We start from the raw sequence: 17,606 nt of genomic DNA on the forward strand, positions 1-17,606 counted from the left end.
ATGGAACATTTACCTGTTTTATACTATTTTACCTAGGAGAGAGAAGTAGGTCCTAGGTAGTAAGAACAATTAGCTAATATTGATTATGACTATGATGATGATGATTAGTTGTTATTATGATGATGATGAGTTATGTGCTACAATGTGTTAGAATGATGAGTTGTTATATGACTCATAGATGATGATGATGATGATGATGAGTTTCTATGACTATATATGCTGCTACTGATGATGAGTTGTTATGATGATGATGATGATGAGGAGGAGGAGGAGGAGGAGGAGGAGGAGGAGTTGTTATATGAACATGATGAGTTATTATATCATTGGGTGAAGAAATGCGGATTAGATTCAAGTGGATGGATCCAAAGTGACGAAGTTGGATTGGTCATTTTGGATCCATCCACTTGAATCTAATCCGCGTTTCTTTCACCCAATGATATAATAACTCATCATGATCATAAAATTTATATGATGAGACTATTGTATAAAACCTATACAAATACAACACAACTACGTAGAATAAAAATAAAAATACAGGAAATTGTAGCAGTAGCGCTGGTTGTATCCACGCTACTGCTAAGTAGGGGTAGAAGTAGCGCTGATTAAACCAATGCTACTGCTAAACATTAGTTGTAGCACCGTACCAGTAACGCTGGTCCCATGCTACTGCTAGGGTTTCTCCTAGTAGTGCATGTGACCACACGTGCATAATCTGGCATGCCATAGCGTTTCTACAAAAACAAATATTGTCATGTCCTGGCACGACTCAGTTCTAGTCTTTTCGACCTTGTAAACTCCGATGTGACCATCGATGGTGTCTTGCCTGTATTTTCTCTTGACAAAAAACACTTTATCAGGGCGTACAGTTATATAGAGTACACCAATCAACCTTTGTATCTAAGATGCACATGATCTAATGAAATAACAAGTCAAACAGAAATAAACACATATTGACATTGACTAAAAGGAAAATAATCTAAGGTTATAGAGAATCGATCGGAAGAGTAAGCCACGAACTATGTAGGATAAACATGTCCTTGGCTGCTTGACACTCACTATAGCAAAATACATGTTGCCCAAAAAGCTACTTGTGATCCAACCACTCAAGTGGGGACCATGTTTTGAAGCGTATGCTTGAATATTTATATGGACCAGCTACTTGTCAAGGATACATGGTTAGCATTGTTTTAAATTCCTTAATAAAATGCGAATAGTCACCGGTTATGTGCAGTTCAGAACGATCTACCAGTCATCCATGCATGCATGCATGTGAGGACACAACATATAATGTCCGCATAATTCTTTTTATATTTTGAAATGCACAATATTTATCTCTCAAACGGAAAGCCGGAACAAATCTGTTTTCATCATTAAATCCATCACTACGAGATTTTGGAAACTAGATTCCTTGTTGTTATGTTTTGATGAATTTACTTCGAGTCAAAGTTACCATATTGCCATATATAAGTTACCAACTTGTTGACACTGAAGTGATAAGACTTAAAACCGGATGTTTTTTTTCAATTCCAACGTTTTAATAAAAAAAGAAGTGGTCGAAAATTATCACCTGGTACTACAAGAGTTATTGATATTGTTCATATGTTGTTACCGACAAAAATCACGTGGGTCGTCGGACTACTCATGGATAGTTATCGATTAAAATAACTTGACCTCTCCATAAACACCCATGTAACCACATCACTACTATGGTGGTAGTTCTGACCTAATGTTCACTTGTAGCATGTGCAGTCGGTAGCTATAGTTGTCTCATCTTGGTAACTATAGTATGACCAACCTAATAACTATGTTGGTAACTGCTGTATGTGCATCCTGGTAGTTTTAGCACTAAAATATTGGTACATTTTCCATGAGCATCATTAGCAGCGTGATAACCACATAATAGCCTCGTTCGTAACTATATCACATGCAGCCCAGTAACTACATAACAGTTAAGTTGGCAACTTTAGCATTAGCAGCTTTTGATAACTATAGTATGAGCAGTCTAGGAACTTTTGTAGGAGCAACCTGGTAATATAGCATGAGCATCTTGACAACTGCATAATAACCATATTGGTAACTATATGTGTGCCACTGGTTGACTACATAATGACATAACCACTATATTGGTAATTGTCATATGGGCAGCCTGGTAACTATGCCATTAGCAGCCTAATAATTACATAATAGTCGTGTTGCTATTTTACATGCAAAATGATAAGTACATGACCGCTATGTTGGTAACTGTAGTATGTGCATAGCATGAGCATCCGATAACTGTAGCATGAGCAACCTGACAACTATAACATGACAAGGCTGATAACTTTAACGAGCAACCCGATAGCTTTAGCATAAGTTGTCTGGTAACTACACAATAATCGTGTTGGTAACTATATCATGAGGACCATCAAATAGTACAATGTGTCCCACCTCTTCTTCTATGGTGATGTACATGACGAAAAACTCGAGATTCTCAGTTTGATTGCTAACTTGATAATAAGGGAGATTCTTTTAGGAGAGACGAATGGTCAAAAAGCAAGTTTTCTTTCTCTTGACCGAAGACATGTGATGACTAGTTGATTATTTGGCCGATGTGATAGCTTTGGCCTATTTTCAGTAACCAGATTTCAAATCCCAATCCTTGCATTATTTTTGTCGAAAAAATGGGAAGGGTGAAAAACTAGAATGTTCATGCTAGCTCCGCCATTGATCGGATGGATAAAATCACGTGAGAAGTGGGATGCAAGAGAGTAAATTGGATCGCCAAATAGGTTTTCAGTAAACTATATTAGGTTGATTTCAATTTATTGGACAAGGAAAAAGAGTATTGCATTGGGTAATATTCCTATATGGCGAATGTTCACTAAATACAAATTCAATTATTTTAATGTATATGCCGTTTGAAACCACAAAATATACTTTTTTTTTGCGGGTGAAATAATTGTATTACTCAACTCACCAAGTCCTTACAATCATCAGCAGCTAGCACTAGAGACTCATCAGGGCCAGAACCTACCCATGTCATGGTTCTCCCTTCAGTACGAGCACAATTAGCTAGACTATCACTAACTCTATTTTATGAGCGAGCTACATGAGTAATACAACAATCACGAAGATTCATGAGATACCTAATCTCCTTGATAAGTGAAGTAAAGATCAATCTATCTGTTTCTTTCGCCTGGATAAGCTTGTCTGCAACGATTGAATCCATCTCAATGATAATTGGAAGATCACTTCTTTGAATGGCAAATGAAAGGCCCTTCATGCAAGCACACAATTCCGCTTCAAGTGCATCTCTACAACAAAATAGTTGTCTGTGGAAAGAAAAGATAATACTGCCCATGTCATCTGTGAGCACCATACCTGCCCCAGCTAAGCCGTCCTCATCATATGATCCATCAGTATTTAATTTAACACAACCAGTTCGAGGCAAAATCCACTTAGCAGGTGTACTAAACGAGGCTAAATTGAATGTTAGTGAAATGAATCACGAATCACATCTCTGTCGATCTACTCCTGGGTTTTGAGCAGTTAATGGGGATGGATGATCCTCTGCAGCACGACGGTCCTGGCCTGCCGGATGTCCCGGCTACACTTGTCCGCCTGCTGCCCGAGATCATCCACGTTCTTCATGAATGCCTCTAGCTTCTTCTTCACCTCGTCAATCGCCAACCTCGCAGCCTCCTCGTCGCGCTCCGCCAGCTCCGCGCAGTCCACCATGGAGCCGACCTGGACCTCGAGCCGGCCGACGAGCGCGCGTATGCTGTCCAGCTCCTCGATGGCGACGAACGTGCCGACCTGCATTGCGCCCACCACGTCCTTGTGCCCCCGGAGCGCGTCCCGGTACCGCTTCAGCATCGCATCCACCCACTTCCCGGCGGAGCCCACGGGCAGCGACGCCGCGGCCGCCAGCGCGGCCGCGACGGGTGGCGCGGCGATGGCCGCGGCCACCACCGAGCAGACGAGGATCGCCGCGAAGGTGGTCGCGAAGACGACGCCCGTCACGCGGCGCCAGACGCGGAGCGACCGGAGGCGCCCGTCCAGGCGGCGCTTCTGCCGCCGCAGCCTGTCCAGCATGCCCAGCTGCTGCCGGTACGCGGCCTGGAACGCGGCGAAGAACTCGTCCGTGAACGGCTCGCCGCCGGCCGCCTCCTTGAACCGCCGCAGCGCGCCGAGCGCGCGCGGGGGCCGGACGGCCGGGTCTTGGACCTGGAGCGCGAGGTGGAGGACGAGCTGCGCGTCGCGGGCGCGGCGGAGGGCCTTGTCGAGCGCGGCGAGGAAGTCGAGGGTGTGGAGGCTGGCGTCGAAGTAGTCCTCCACCAGCGCCAACAGCTCGGGGCACCCCCACACGTCGTGCTTGCTGGCGAGCACCACGCGGACCACCTCCTGGTTCATCTCCACCAGGCAGCCGGTGACCTCGCGGAGGGAGCCCAGGGACATGGACCGCACCTCCACCCCGGACGCCGCCGCCGACACGGCGAGGCTCGCGCGCCGACGCAGCGCCGCGTCGAAGCTCCGCAGCTCCGGGTCCGCGTTGCACGCCTGCTCGTACGACCCCAGCTCCTCCCCCGTCGCTCTCGCGCTCTTGAGCCGCCTGGGCCTCATTGTGCCCTGACGGTTCCCCATGGCCGGCGAACGCTATAGAACTCAAGAAGAAAAGAAGCAGAGCTTCGAGCGTAGTGGCGTACTGTGACCGTGATGCTCTGAAACAATTGCGCGCTCACGATTGACAAACTTATAGCCGTGGAATCTGAAAGTGTGTGAAGGAGAGGAAGGGGCACGGCCCATGACTTGTACGCATGGGGAAGCTTGGTAGGGTGGTGGGGGCCGGCAATGGCGACCGGAGGAAGCAACCAAGGAGCGGCCGACGTGTGTGCAAAAATTGTAGAGGTGGTTGCGCATGCTTGCTTCTCTCTCGTCTACCATTGCAGCACGGGAGTGACCGACTACGACTAGGATAGGAGAGGCACAAGGTTGCAGCCAGAGCCAGGGTGTCGCTGGAAAAGCAATCCAGGTTGACGAGTCTGCCATTGCCATATGCTTGGCTGGGAGAAGCGGAGGATGAGCGCGCTTAATTAGGTGGCATATGGTTTTCACTTTTGGGCGAATTTGATCAAAATTTAGGAAATTTCATTTATTTCCGTACATTCTTAATAATTGTTTTTCAGTTAAAATATTTCGGCAATTGTTTTTCTGCGGGGATATTTCAGTAATTGTTGTAGTACACAAAAGTGTAAATTACATTTTGAATTTCCAAAATATTTGATTATACCTCAATCAAAATCAAATTTAAATTATTTCAGTGAAATTAAATAATGATTTTAGCTGTAGCTAAAATATTTCTGAAACTCAACTTGTCGGCTATACATGTTTAGAACTCACTACTGTACTCAGAGGGTTGTACATCTCCTTGAGGCCATTGGAACGGTATTTTTTGAAAGAGGGATACCCCTGTCTCTGTATTCATTGATGCACTTAAAACGGCACATAAATATGACAGTAAGAACAATGCTGCCATAATACTATTTTGTTTTGCTACAGGAACTCTATATTGTTTTGACCGGTCTAGGGGACCTATTGCCTTCGAAACGAAGCTATACGTGGTGCAAGCACTGTTACGCGTCATTGGGCAAGCTACCCCTACACATGCTGCCCATGTGTGTTGTTACCGTCGCTCGCATGGTTACCATTGCTAACTTTTGTGTAGAATAGGCGCAAGTATGGCCCAAGTCTTCCACATTGGGGACAACAATGGACTTAGCTAGGAACCTAGTCACTACGTATACAACAGCATTTCACTCTCTAGACAAAGCAGACCATGATAGCACACAAATGCACGTTGAATTTTCCCTTGGGATCGACAAGAATAAAAAGAGGACACATGCAGAACCGGCACATGGTCCATGCTTGTGGAAGGGGGCATATGCTTGTACAAACGATGTGTCTTGGAACCACCATGTTGCTTTCCAGCAAGCTGGTCTGATCAAACACAGTTGCTTGAATGTGTGGGCAATGTCACAGCTGTGGCTCCTTGCTGCCACAAACAAAAATGAAAGGTGGCATGTAGCTTTTCCCCGCGCTGAATGGTTACCTGATGCAGGTAGGTTGGTGCTGGTTGTGGTCATTACCAGCTGCACGGTTGATTAAGATCCACAAACCGCTCGCTTTTTGTTCCACCAAGATTGTTTGTTATCATGTGTTTTGTTTGCTTAGTTTCACAAAATTCGTAGTAGCTTTCGTTGGATATGTGCAACCTGTGAACGAAGGAGCGATCACTTAAAAGCTTTTGCATCATCGGATACGGCGGTAGTTTCTAGGGTGCATGCACTTCGAGGCTCCGGTTTGATTATTGGTTCGACCAACTAGATGTAGGTTATATTTCATTAAAACTATCACTAGTACAACCTTAAATTTTAGTCGGTTCATGGAGCCCTTTTTCAAAATAAATAATTAAATAATTAGCCCCCACTAACCACTCAGTCGGTTAATGAAACAAAACCGACTGATCCACGAATCTCGGTGACGATTGCTCACCCAACTGAGATAGTTGGATGTTAAAAGGCAACCGATGTATCATTCCCACGCGTGAACTATGACAAGAAACCGCCGTCCCTAACCTCTCTCTCTCACTCTCTCTCTCTCTCTCTCTCTCTCTCTCTCTCATGTTAACGAGCGAGGATACACTTTGTAAAATCGGTGCCGGACTACACTGCGTACCTAGTTAGGCACTAGGTCAGAGCGGTGTGGGCGGATCGGTATAGGACACTCTGGTCGTACCCGGGCTAAGGTAGTAGTGTCATAGACCACGACACATTGCGTTCAACTTCTGCTTGGAGCGCCGGGGCTAGAGTAGGATGCTAATGTTGGAGCTGAAGCAGGGCGAGGATGAACTGCCCCATGAGAACTTTGGGGCTTCGCACTACACTTCACAAATCCGGTGCCTACAGGAACTAGCTAACGATCACGATTGTTTTTGTGATATAAACATCTTGAAACAGAGTTTCACCCCGCTTTATAAATAAAGCAACCAACACATCCATACAACAATTTCAAGTCTTGTACCGAAAATAGAGAGAGGTGAAAATACCACCAAATGGCCAGTAGCTCAAGTGCTCTCCAGCGAAGCAATGCGATATGCGATGGCAATGATCACGTCCATCATGTGGCCAACCGTGTCGTGATCCCGCTATCTAGAGAGCATGTATCAATGATACATAGATGAGAGTAAGGGGCAACAAAAAATATATTACTCCCGTCCCAAAATTTTTGTCTTAAATTTGTTTAGATACGGTTGTATCTAACACTAAAACGTGACTAGATACATCCATATATAGACAAATCTAAGACAGTAATTTTGGAACAGAGGGAGTGGTTGGTGGTGTTTACGATGACCTTATAAGGAAGGTTTGTTGTCGGACACCAACAAAATAGGCACATCAACTCACAGAGCGTGATTCTAGTCTTAGGTTAAGAAATTGCCAGGAGATTTTGGATTATGAATTGGAGGCCATAAGGAACTCCCCAAGGTCGATTGTCCAGATAGCCACTGCAGTTTGTCCCGCAGACAATGCTAAAATTGCTAGTCGCCCCCTCCGATCCAAAATAATGTCCCAGGTTTAGTATCGGAGGGAGTATTAGTTACTAGGGTTCTAAATAAAATAAATTTGAGTCGAAATTTTGTGTAAACCTTGCAAACTTAAAGTGTTAAAAATGAAATATTCCTTTAAGCAATGCACATATATGATATTTTCCTAAGATGACGATACCAAATTACAATGCGAACAAATTTTGGCAGCATCTTTCTCACGATGTTAAGTAGTCAACATGAGCATTCATACCCTGAAAAATTGTAATTTGACCAAGTGTCTTATGACTGACTAATAGTGAGATTCGTAGACATTATGTTACAAATTGAGAAACAGTATAACGCAGCTACCTACGAGCCTCCATAGCGCTTCGAGCCTCTCAGCCGTCGGATCACTCTAACTGACGTTGTAGATCCTGCCCAGGTCCATTCAGGCGCTGCACGCACGTCTCGCGGGCCGCTGCTCCGCACAACGAGCTGCCATTCATATCCGTAATCGGGCCGTCAAGCGCCCAGGCCTAGGAACTGGCCGTTCGCACGCAACAGGCCCAGGACGTTATCTCCAGTGCTCCTCCGCATGCGATGCGCCGCCAGCGTCCTCCATCTCGCCGGCAAGACCTTGCTGTCGTGCTGCGCATCTGCCTCCGCGTCGGTGCCGCCTTCCACTGGCCATGCCTCTTCCTCCTCGGGCTCCTTTACTGTTTTCTCTCCTGTCATTCGATCTTTTTCCGCAAGAGACCTCACGCACGAACCCTAGCAGCAGCTCCTCCTCTATGTACAACTACAACCGCATCAACAGGATGAAGTGTCATCCCCCCTGTCACTGGAAACGGAGGGCTCGGGAGGAGGAGACTGGTGGAGGCGGGAAGGCTGGCGATGACTATTATTGAAGAATTGTTGCGACTGGTCATGGTCATGGCCATGGCCACGTCGACGGCCGACGACGGTTGCCCCTTGCGCTGTCCCGACTCTCTTGTAGCGCAGCCATCGAGTCGATCCAAAGCTACGGATGGCATCAAGTAAGCATTCTCCGCGCCACAGCCACACCAGTTGTCATTCTGACAGGGATGGTCTCCAAGGGTGGCAGAATACTTTTCGGCAGCAAGCCATGGCTGAACTGCTCATCTTTGTCTTGGGTTTCCTCCCGTTTGCACAGCTTCATGAATTTTGTGGAGTCCAAGAGCCAGCCTGGTTCAAGTTGTGATATAATCCCTCCCAATTCCTAGAGCTTGCTCTGCAAGATATACCGTATACCTATGCAAACTTACTAGCCAGTAACATGATCGGTAGTAGATTCTTGACTTGTTGAGTTATACTAATTTTATTGCTGCATTTCCAGTGTCTGACGCATTTCAGTTTCCTTACATTTCAGAAGTATAATTCTAAATTTGGTGTTGGTGATGAAGAATGGAGACAACCAATCTCATCAACGAAAATCAAGCAAGTTTCTCTTTTCAAGTACACTGCTTAAGAGTGCAGGTTTCCAATTGCTAGGCCCATGTTGACTTCGGCATGCTTCAGTATTTGTATACTATGTTCTTTTCTAGAGTACAGAATTCACAAAAGCTTGATCGCCTTGGTGTCGGTATGTCGCCAATCAGCCTTGGGACATAGCTGCAGTCGTAGGCCAAAATAGTAACATAAGCTGTCCAAAATATCGCCGAGTACTCTAAGCCGAGTGTAACACTTGGTGTATTGTTCGTCGAGGTTAAATTGGGCTTCGCCATGTATTTTTATACTCAGCTAAATTTATTTTTCATGCAGTGTTAGCTTCTCCTCTGCTTTGCTTATTCTCTCCCATGTGTGATGTGCTTCTCGCTGCCTCAGCTTCCATCACCACTGCCTGTCAGCCCTACAATTGCTGAAGGCCCGTAGGCAGGAAAAATTCGGCATTTGATATTTTTCTCCTTATCATGTTAACCTAAATACCATATTTTCTAGCTATGATGAAGGAAACACATAGTTTTATCGACTTCATTGTCCAACCACCCAACTTATATGATTTACATGTCATTCTTTTGTATGTTTAATTGTCCCATGCTTCAGTTCAACTTTTTAAACTAATGTTATTTTATCATTTAAATACAAATTGTCCCATGCTTTTGTTCAATTTTTTAACTAATGTTATTTTCTCATTTAAATGAACGGGCGCAGCAACACGCGCCTTTTTGTTCTAGTGTAGCAGTGCAAATGCATGGGTGGTTTCGGTAGTTAATTTAAACTGACGAAGGAACTGCATGCATGGTCACTTGACGAGAGCATAGACGGAGATCACCAAGACAGCCGCCGTGCATTTGGCAGCGAGCAGCATGAGCAACGCGGCCGCGCAGGCACGCAGGAAGAACATGTCCAAGTCTTGACGGAGCCTTTTGAAGTCCGGGTTAGCCTTCGTCAAGCTGTCCGGATACAGCTCGTCGACGTAGCGATTTGCGTCGGTGCTGAACCAGTAGCTTGCTCCTGCCGCCGTCGGAAAAGCTATAATAAAAATCTGCGAGGAAATTCATGGATCGACTTAACATATACTACTCCCTTTGATCCAAATTAATTGACGCTCCTACGATCCATTAATTACCACGTCGGCGCATATGAGGAACAGCGCCACATTTGTCGTCCCTCCGGTCACTCTCTTCCTCTTAGCAATGGCGATGGCCTCTCCATGTTGGCTATGTTTTTTTTCTCCCATTATTTATTGCCAATTTTCCTTTTTCCCTTTTCGGGCCCCCTTTTGATGCCAATTTCTTTTCTTGATTAACAATATTTTTTAAGAAAGGTGTGGACACTTTTTTAAACTACACCAATATTTTCTACAAGGTGTGGTAATTCTAACAATTATATGAACATGTTTGAAAATAGGTGGTTACCTTTGAATTGCATGAATATTTTAAAAAGTATCTTAGCTATAAAAAAGGCTGATTAAATGAAACAACAATCTCATCAAACAAGTATGTGAACAATTAATTTCCCTTTGGCTGAATACAATCTCATAAAATATGTGAACAATAAAAAACTAAATTGAAATGGAATAAGAATTTCATCAGACTGTGAACAATCAATTTTTATTTGGCTGAATACAATCTTTTTAAATATGTGAACAATTTTTAAGTATGTGAACTTTATTGTTTGTTACTTCAGTATTTTTAAGAATGCGTGACATTTAATAGTAGATTTTTCAATAAATGTACTTGAATTATTACACAAACATTTTTTATAGTACATGAATTAATTTTACAGTATATGATCATTTTGAAATATGCGCGAACTCTATTTAAATTACATGAAATATTTTATCTAAATATGATAACAATTTTTAATGAAACAGGAATATATTTTATAAAATGAGAACACTTCAAAAAAAATAAGAATTTTGTAGAATGTACGAGTAAATCATTTATTTATATGGGAGATATTTTTTCACACACAATGATTTGAAATTATTAATAGTGCTAAATTGATTATGTATAACAATATGTTTATGAAACAGAAATGTTTTTAAAACCTCATGACATTTTTATAACACATGAAGAAAAAGCTTTATATATTTTTGAGTGTGAGCTAAAATTAACGAAACAAAACATATTTCCGAAATTTACTATTTTTCTACAAAAATTTACAAGGATTAGGGCATGTAATGTTGGAAAAGGATACGAAGCACTCCTCTCCCTACAATCCTACGTTGATGCTGGCTTGCTCTCTGATGCAAGCCACCTTAATTAATCTTGTTTAACCGATGGAATCATGGAAGTTGCCCTTTACGTGTGTGGTATGATACAGAATCGCATTCCATCTGTCATATATACGTACTTAGTTTCGGCCCACATCGCAAGTAAAATATACCAAGCGCCTGCACGAGCTACATCTAAATGCCACTGCCACTGCCACCAAGATTGTCTCCAGAGAACTAACACAAAGCAAACTACTCCCAGCCCCCAGAAGCCAAATATGGCGCCGTTTCAGCCGAATCCGGAGCTGCTAATGGCCGCCCGGCGGGGCGATTGGCGGCAGCTAGAGCGTCTCCTTGGCCAAATCAAGCAGGAATCAGCTGTCCCCGCCGGCGACGCCGTCGACATCGAGATGTCATCTCCAATAGCCCCAGCCGAGGCGGTCACCGTCGCGCGGGACTCGGTCCTCCACGTGGTTATTGCCTCGAGGGGAGACGGTGACCAGTTCCTCAAGAGCGCGATGGTGATCTACCGCAAGGCCAGCCACCTCCTCGACGCCCGGAACAAGAACGGCGTCGGAGACACGCCACTGCACTGCGCCGCCCGGGCTGGGTGGGGTGGAATGGTCACTCATCTTTTGACTCTTGCAAGAGGGGCCGAGAATGGAGGCAGCGTTGAGACGGTTTCGTTTGGGTGACAGACGGTGTTCCAAAGCCTGTGTTTTCTCAAATGTTAACCCAGGGACATGATCGGCCGGCTCATGGCAGGGGACCCCCAGCTGGCTCGTGTGCCGCCGGCTGATGGCCCGTGGCCACTCTACTTAGCTGTTGAGCCTGGACGCTGGGTCATGAAGATATCGCCAGGCAGATCTATGAGAACGACCAAGCGATACCCGACGGCCGTAATGTCTTGCATGCAGCTGTTCTGAAGAGCAAAAGTGAGTAACTGAACACAAATCTCTCATTTTGTTGTTGTTGTTGTTGTTGTTGTTGTTGTTGTTGTTGTTGTTGTTGTTGTTACCCCAAACAAACAAGGTACACAATTTCTTCTACACCACCGTATAGGAGCGGGCGTGACAGCTGTTCGGACGCCCGCAAAGCACCCCTCATCCATCCACTTTACCTTTGGTTTGCGGAAAAAAGTGTGTCCTAACCGTCGAGCGGATCGATACAGGACTGTGTTGATGGCTTAAGTGGTCCGGACATATATATATATATATAGAAAAGCATCTCGCTTACAATCCTACTTTGCTGCTCGCTTGCTCTCTGATGCAAGGCAACCTTAATTAATCTTGTAGGACTTGCTGCTTACCTTATATAGTATGCGCCTTTACGTGCGTGGCATGAGGAAGAATCACATTCCTTCCTTGTTTACATTATTTATAGTATGCTCCTTTACGTGTGTGGTTTGAGGAAGAATCGCATTCCATCCTTGTTTTACTTTGTGTCGGCGCACTTTAAAATATATAGGTGCTCCTTAAGGGTCTACCGGCCCTGTACGAGCTAGTCCTACTGCAACTATCACCAAGAATGTCTCCAGACAACAACACACCGCAAAATTTCCCCACCAGCCTGCAGATGCAAATCAGCAAGGCCCCGTTCGAGCCGCATCCCGAGCTGCTTATGGCCGCCAGGCACGGCGAGTGGCGGCAGCTAGAGCGTCTCCTTGGCCACATCAAGCAGGGATCAGCTCTCGCCGGTGACATCGAGATGTCATCTGCGGTAGCCCCAGCCCAAGTGGTCACCGTCGCGCGGGACTCGCTCCTCCACGTGGTTGCCTCGAGGGGAGACGGTGATGAGTTCCTCAAGAGCGCCTCTGTGATCTACGGCAAGGCCAGGCACTTGCTCGACGCCCGGAACAAGAAGGGCGACACGCCCCTGCACTGCGCCGCCCGGGCTGGGTGGGCAGGGATGGTCACCCATCTCGTATCTCTTGCAAGAGGAGCCGAGTATGGCGGCAGCGATGACAAGGTGAAGGCGTTGCTCAGAATGCAGAACGGGCGAGGAGAGACGGTGCTGCACGAGGCGGTTCGGTTAGGCCACAGGGGCATGATCCGCCGGCTCATGGCAGTGGAACCACAGCTGGCCCGTGTGCCACCGGCCGATGGCGCGTCGCCGCTCTACTTGGCCGTCCAGATGGGTCGCGACGACGTCGCCCGGCAGCTCCATGAGAACGACCAGGAGCTGTCCTACTCTGGACCTGACGGCCAGAATGCCTTACATGCGGCTGTTCTCAAGGGCACAGGTGATCACTACTATCTCCTTTTTCCGTCGTTGTTTCCATCATCCTATAACCAAACAATATCTTGTACACCACCGTATACTACGACTGCGGATCTTTGGCCCCACATTTCCAATATAAACTATTTACGTGGGTTTGTCTAGGTCACATTTAGACGTGTCATAGTTATTGCACATCTAAGTGACAAAATCAAGTATGGAAAGAAAAAGCAAAAGCAAAAAGAAATTTCCACACGGATCTCCGCGTAGAATCAATGACATAAGATTTAGATGTGCAATACTTATGACACATCTAGATGTGCTTTAGCAAAACTGATTATACTTTGTCCATAATAAATTACCAGATTACAAAAAGTTGAAGACCAGACTAGTCAGCTTTGCATATTCCGGCTATCAAATGCTAGTTTTGCATAAAAAAACTGATTCTACTATTTTCTAGATAAATATATGGAATAACAGATGAACTATGCCTCTCGCAGAAGCAAATCCGTGTCTCTATGCAAAGTAAATTTGTTCCTCTCGTGGTAGGAAAACAAAAGAAAACACATTTTCCCCTTTTGCGAGAGGCACGATCGTGTCTCTCCTGAAAGCAAATCAGTGCCTCCACGAGAAATAAATCCGTGCCTTTCATGAAAAAAAACAAAAAAAAACATTTTTTTTCATTTTCGAGTGGCACAGCCGTGCCTTCCGCGAAAGCAAATCCGTGCCTCTACGACAAGTAAAACCGTGTCTCTCGTAGTAGGAAAAAACAAAACGTATTTTTTTCCTTTTTACGAGACGCATGGCCGTGCCTCTCGCAGAAGTAAATCCGTGCCTCCACGTGAAGTAAATCCGTGTCTCTTGCAGATGAAAAAAAAGTGTTTTTTTGCTTAATTTTTTTTGAGTCCAAAAAAAAGAAAGGGAGCACACAGAGGACAATAGCTAGCGGTGGTTGAGACCGCGCCAACTTACTCGCTCTTAGCCCACCCCAAGTTACCCTGGAGGAGGCTCCCAAATGAGCGCTCTTTGATTAGTTACTCCCCTATTTGGTGTGCTATGCTGGCCACCGGTCCGGCCTGCTACCCCCTTCCCCTGCACGCCCCTTTGTGCCTGGCCATGAGCAGGGCGCGACGCGCCTGTTTTTCCATTTCATTTTTTCGCCTTTTCTTTTTAGTTTATATTTTTTTCCTCTCTAAGCTAATTTGGGAATTCAAAAAAGTTCCAAATTTTCAAAAAGCAATTTTAAATTTATATTTTCTTTCAAGAAACCATAAAATGTTGATGAATTTGAATAAATTGTTTGAGAATTCAAAAAGATTAATATTAAAGAGTTTAAAAGTGTGAATTAATAATATGTTTGCGAATTCAAAAAATGTTCACTGATTGAAAACATGTTGTCTAATTAGGAAAATGTAAAGTATTCAAAAAAAATGTTCATCAAACAAACAACATTCATGAAAATTCATAGATTCGACAAAATGGTCACAATTCCAAAAAAAAATCAACATTTGTTGAAAATGTTCCTAATTTCATAAAAAAATGTTTGGAAAATGTTCATGATTTCAAGAACAAAGTTCATGAATTTGAAAAAGATGTTAGAAAAATGAAAAAATAAAAGTAAAATGGAAAAAAGAAAGAAAATGAAAAAAGAGAAAGGAAACAACGAAAATGAAAATAGCAGAAAAAAGAACAAAAACCGTTCTAGGAAGGTGAAAGGAGCTACTTTGGCCGGCCCAAAATGTTTACGTAGCGGTAGCGGGCGGGTACGCGCCAGATCGCTAACACGCGACCTGCGCATGGAATCGCCTTTTTTCGTTTATTGTTTCTTTTTGGTGTTACATTTTTATTTTTAGTAATGAAATAAAAAATCATAGAATTTAAAAAATGTTGGTAAGTTTGAAAAATATGTTGGTGAGAGTCATGCGAGTGTTGAGAAATTCGTAACCATGCATGTGAGTACCATGAAATTGACTGGAGCATAGTCAAAAGATGGATGGATGGATACATTGATGATGTTACTACCTTGTTATTATAGTTCTGAACAACATTGCTTAGCAATTGACTGGAGAATATCCAAAGATGGGCGGAAAGGATACATTGATGATGTTATTAGTTAGTACTTTAATTCCGAACATTGCTTAAGACTGACAAGTAGCAACTGTCCTGCAGAAACAACAAAAATGTTGCTGGAATGGAACAAGGACCTCATCAAAGAAGCAGACCGATCCAGTGGAAGCACGCCTCTTCACTTCGCCGCGTCATTTGGGAAACACGAAGTGATGAGCTTTCTGCTGGATGCTGACCCATCCGCGGCGTATCAGCCAGACAGCAACGGATCGTTTCCCATACATTTGGCCGCATTCGCTGGCAGAGTGAAGGCGGTCTCCGTATTGCTCGACGGTCGCCGTGACTGCGCCGAGCTGTGCGATGCCAAGGGCAGGACCTTCCTCCATGTCGCCGTCCTAGAGGAGAGCCTGTCTGTGATCGCGTACGCTTGCAAGTTGCGGAGCCAGCAATTTGAAGCATCTGTCATGAACATGCAGGACGACGACGGCAACACCGCACTGCACTTAGCTGTTGAACTCGGGAACGTATGGATGTTCAATGCTCTGATGAAAAATCGATTGGTTGAGCTGAATATAAGAAACTACAAGGGGCAAACGCCCCTTGATCGTTCCTGGAGCAGCGTTCCCGCAGGCGTTCATTACGGATGGGTAAGCAATCGTGTAACTGTTTCAATAGTGCTGGATGCATATAGTTCCAGTGACTTGTACTAATCCATCAATTTTCTCATCGGTGCTTTGCAGAACGCAAGAATCATAATACATAACTTGCTACAAGATGCCGGCGCTCAGAATGGTACTTTCAGATGTGACCTCTTCTACAATGAACACGTTCCTAGGCTAGACCAAACTGAAGAGCTGCAGAAGATCAACACGTCCACGCAGACCATTGGCGTTGGCTCGGTACTGATCGCGACGGTTGCGTTTACTGCAGCCTTTACGCTTCCCGGCGGCTATCGGGCCGACGACAATGAGAACGGTGGCTCACCGATGCTCGCTGGGCATTCCGCCTTCCACGTGTTCATCATCGCCACCACGCTGGCGTTCATACTGTCGAGCCTATCCATCACCATGCTCGTATACGCGGGGATTTACAACATTGACATACGCAGCCGCATGATCTGCGTCGTCATCGCGGCGGCACTCATGGGTGGCTCGGCTCGGAGCCTCAGCGCTGCATTCGCGTACGGGCTGTACGTGGTGCTGGTCCCCGTTGCACGCAAGACGGCCGTGGCGTCTTTTGCGATCACGGCTCTCGCTTTTCTGGATGCCGTCTGGTTCACCTCCGTTGTTTTCAGCGGTGAGCGGATGCTGCTGAAAAGGCTCGGGGTTCGGGTATGGTGGAGGCTGCCATTGGCGATCCTAAGAATGTTGCTGGGTCAGTTCTGGCCGTTCATTGTGATCGCCGGCGTGGTCAAGTGTCTCAAGATCAAGAGTGTTCATTGACTTTGAAAATGACATTCAGTAGGTGCGTAAGCTGGTTGTATCGGCGCTCATGATCAGGTACTTTCTTGGACAGATTTGGTTTTGTAAATTGGGAAGCGTTTCTACCGACCCAAGTAGGCCATTGGTTGCGTGTTTATATATGGAGAGAATTCTTTATTTAGCCCTTTCTTAAATTTTGCTTCCCGTTATGGCCCCAAAAACTTTTTCCTTCCTTTCTTGACACTTAAACTTCATTTTGTTCCCTATGTGACACTTTCATCCATTTTTCCATCCAGCTATGTAAAATGTTATGTAGAAAGACAAATTTACCCCTGGTGGTAGTATGTCAGCAAAAAAAAAAGGACGTGAACATGAATGGATGAAAGTGTTGCACGTTGGAGAGCCCAAGTCCAAATATTCATATCCACCACCGTCCAACCAGACTTGTTGCAGCTCCATCCGCGAGAGCCCAGCAGCAGCCAGCACCACGCACACAAGTACTCCTTGAAGGAAATATGCCCTAGAGGCAATAATAAAGTTATTATTTATTTCCTTATTTCATGATAAATGTTTATTATTCATGCTAGAATTGTATTAACCGGAAACATAATACATGTGTGAATACATAGACAAACAGAGTGTCACTAGTATGCCTCTA

General features: G+C 44.8%; 2 protein-coding genes across 2 annotated transcripts; one reads left to right on the forward strand and one right to left on the reverse strand.

Annotated features, from left to right (window-relative positions):
- Positions 1–2,924: 2,924 nt before the first annotated feature.
- LOC123184375 (putative UPF0496 protein 5) lies at positions 2,925–4,685 on the reverse strand. The gene has a single exon (XM_044596518.1). It carries the CDS (start codon positions 4,621–4,623, stop codon positions 3,529–3,531), a length of 1,095 nt encoding a protein of 364 aa, XP_044452453.1. The 5' UTR covers positions 4,624–4,685; the 3' UTR covers positions 2,925–3,528.
- An 8,027-nt stretch (positions 4,686–12,712) lies between these two features.
- On the forward strand, positions 12,713–17,310 carry LOC123184376 (ankyrin repeat-containing protein At5g02620). Its single transcript, XM_044596519.1, has 3 exons — positions 12,713–13,485; positions 15,630–16,174; positions 16,268–17,310. Exons 1-3 carry the CDS (start codon positions 12,771–12,773, stop codon positions 16,967–16,969), a joined length of 1,962 nt encoding a protein of 653 aa, XP_044452454.1. The 5' UTR covers positions 12,713–12,770; the 3' UTR covers positions 16,970–17,310.
- Positions 17,311–17,606: the final 296 nt, after the last annotated feature.

This window comes from Triticum aestivum, chromosome 2A (assembly GCF_018294505.1).
Source record: "Triticum aestivum cultivar Chinese Spring chromosome 2A, IWGSC CS RefSeq v2.1, whole genome shotgun sequence".
Classification (NCBI taxonomy): Eukaryota; Viridiplantae; Streptophyta; class Magnoliopsida; order Poales; family Poaceae; genus Triticum; species Triticum aestivum.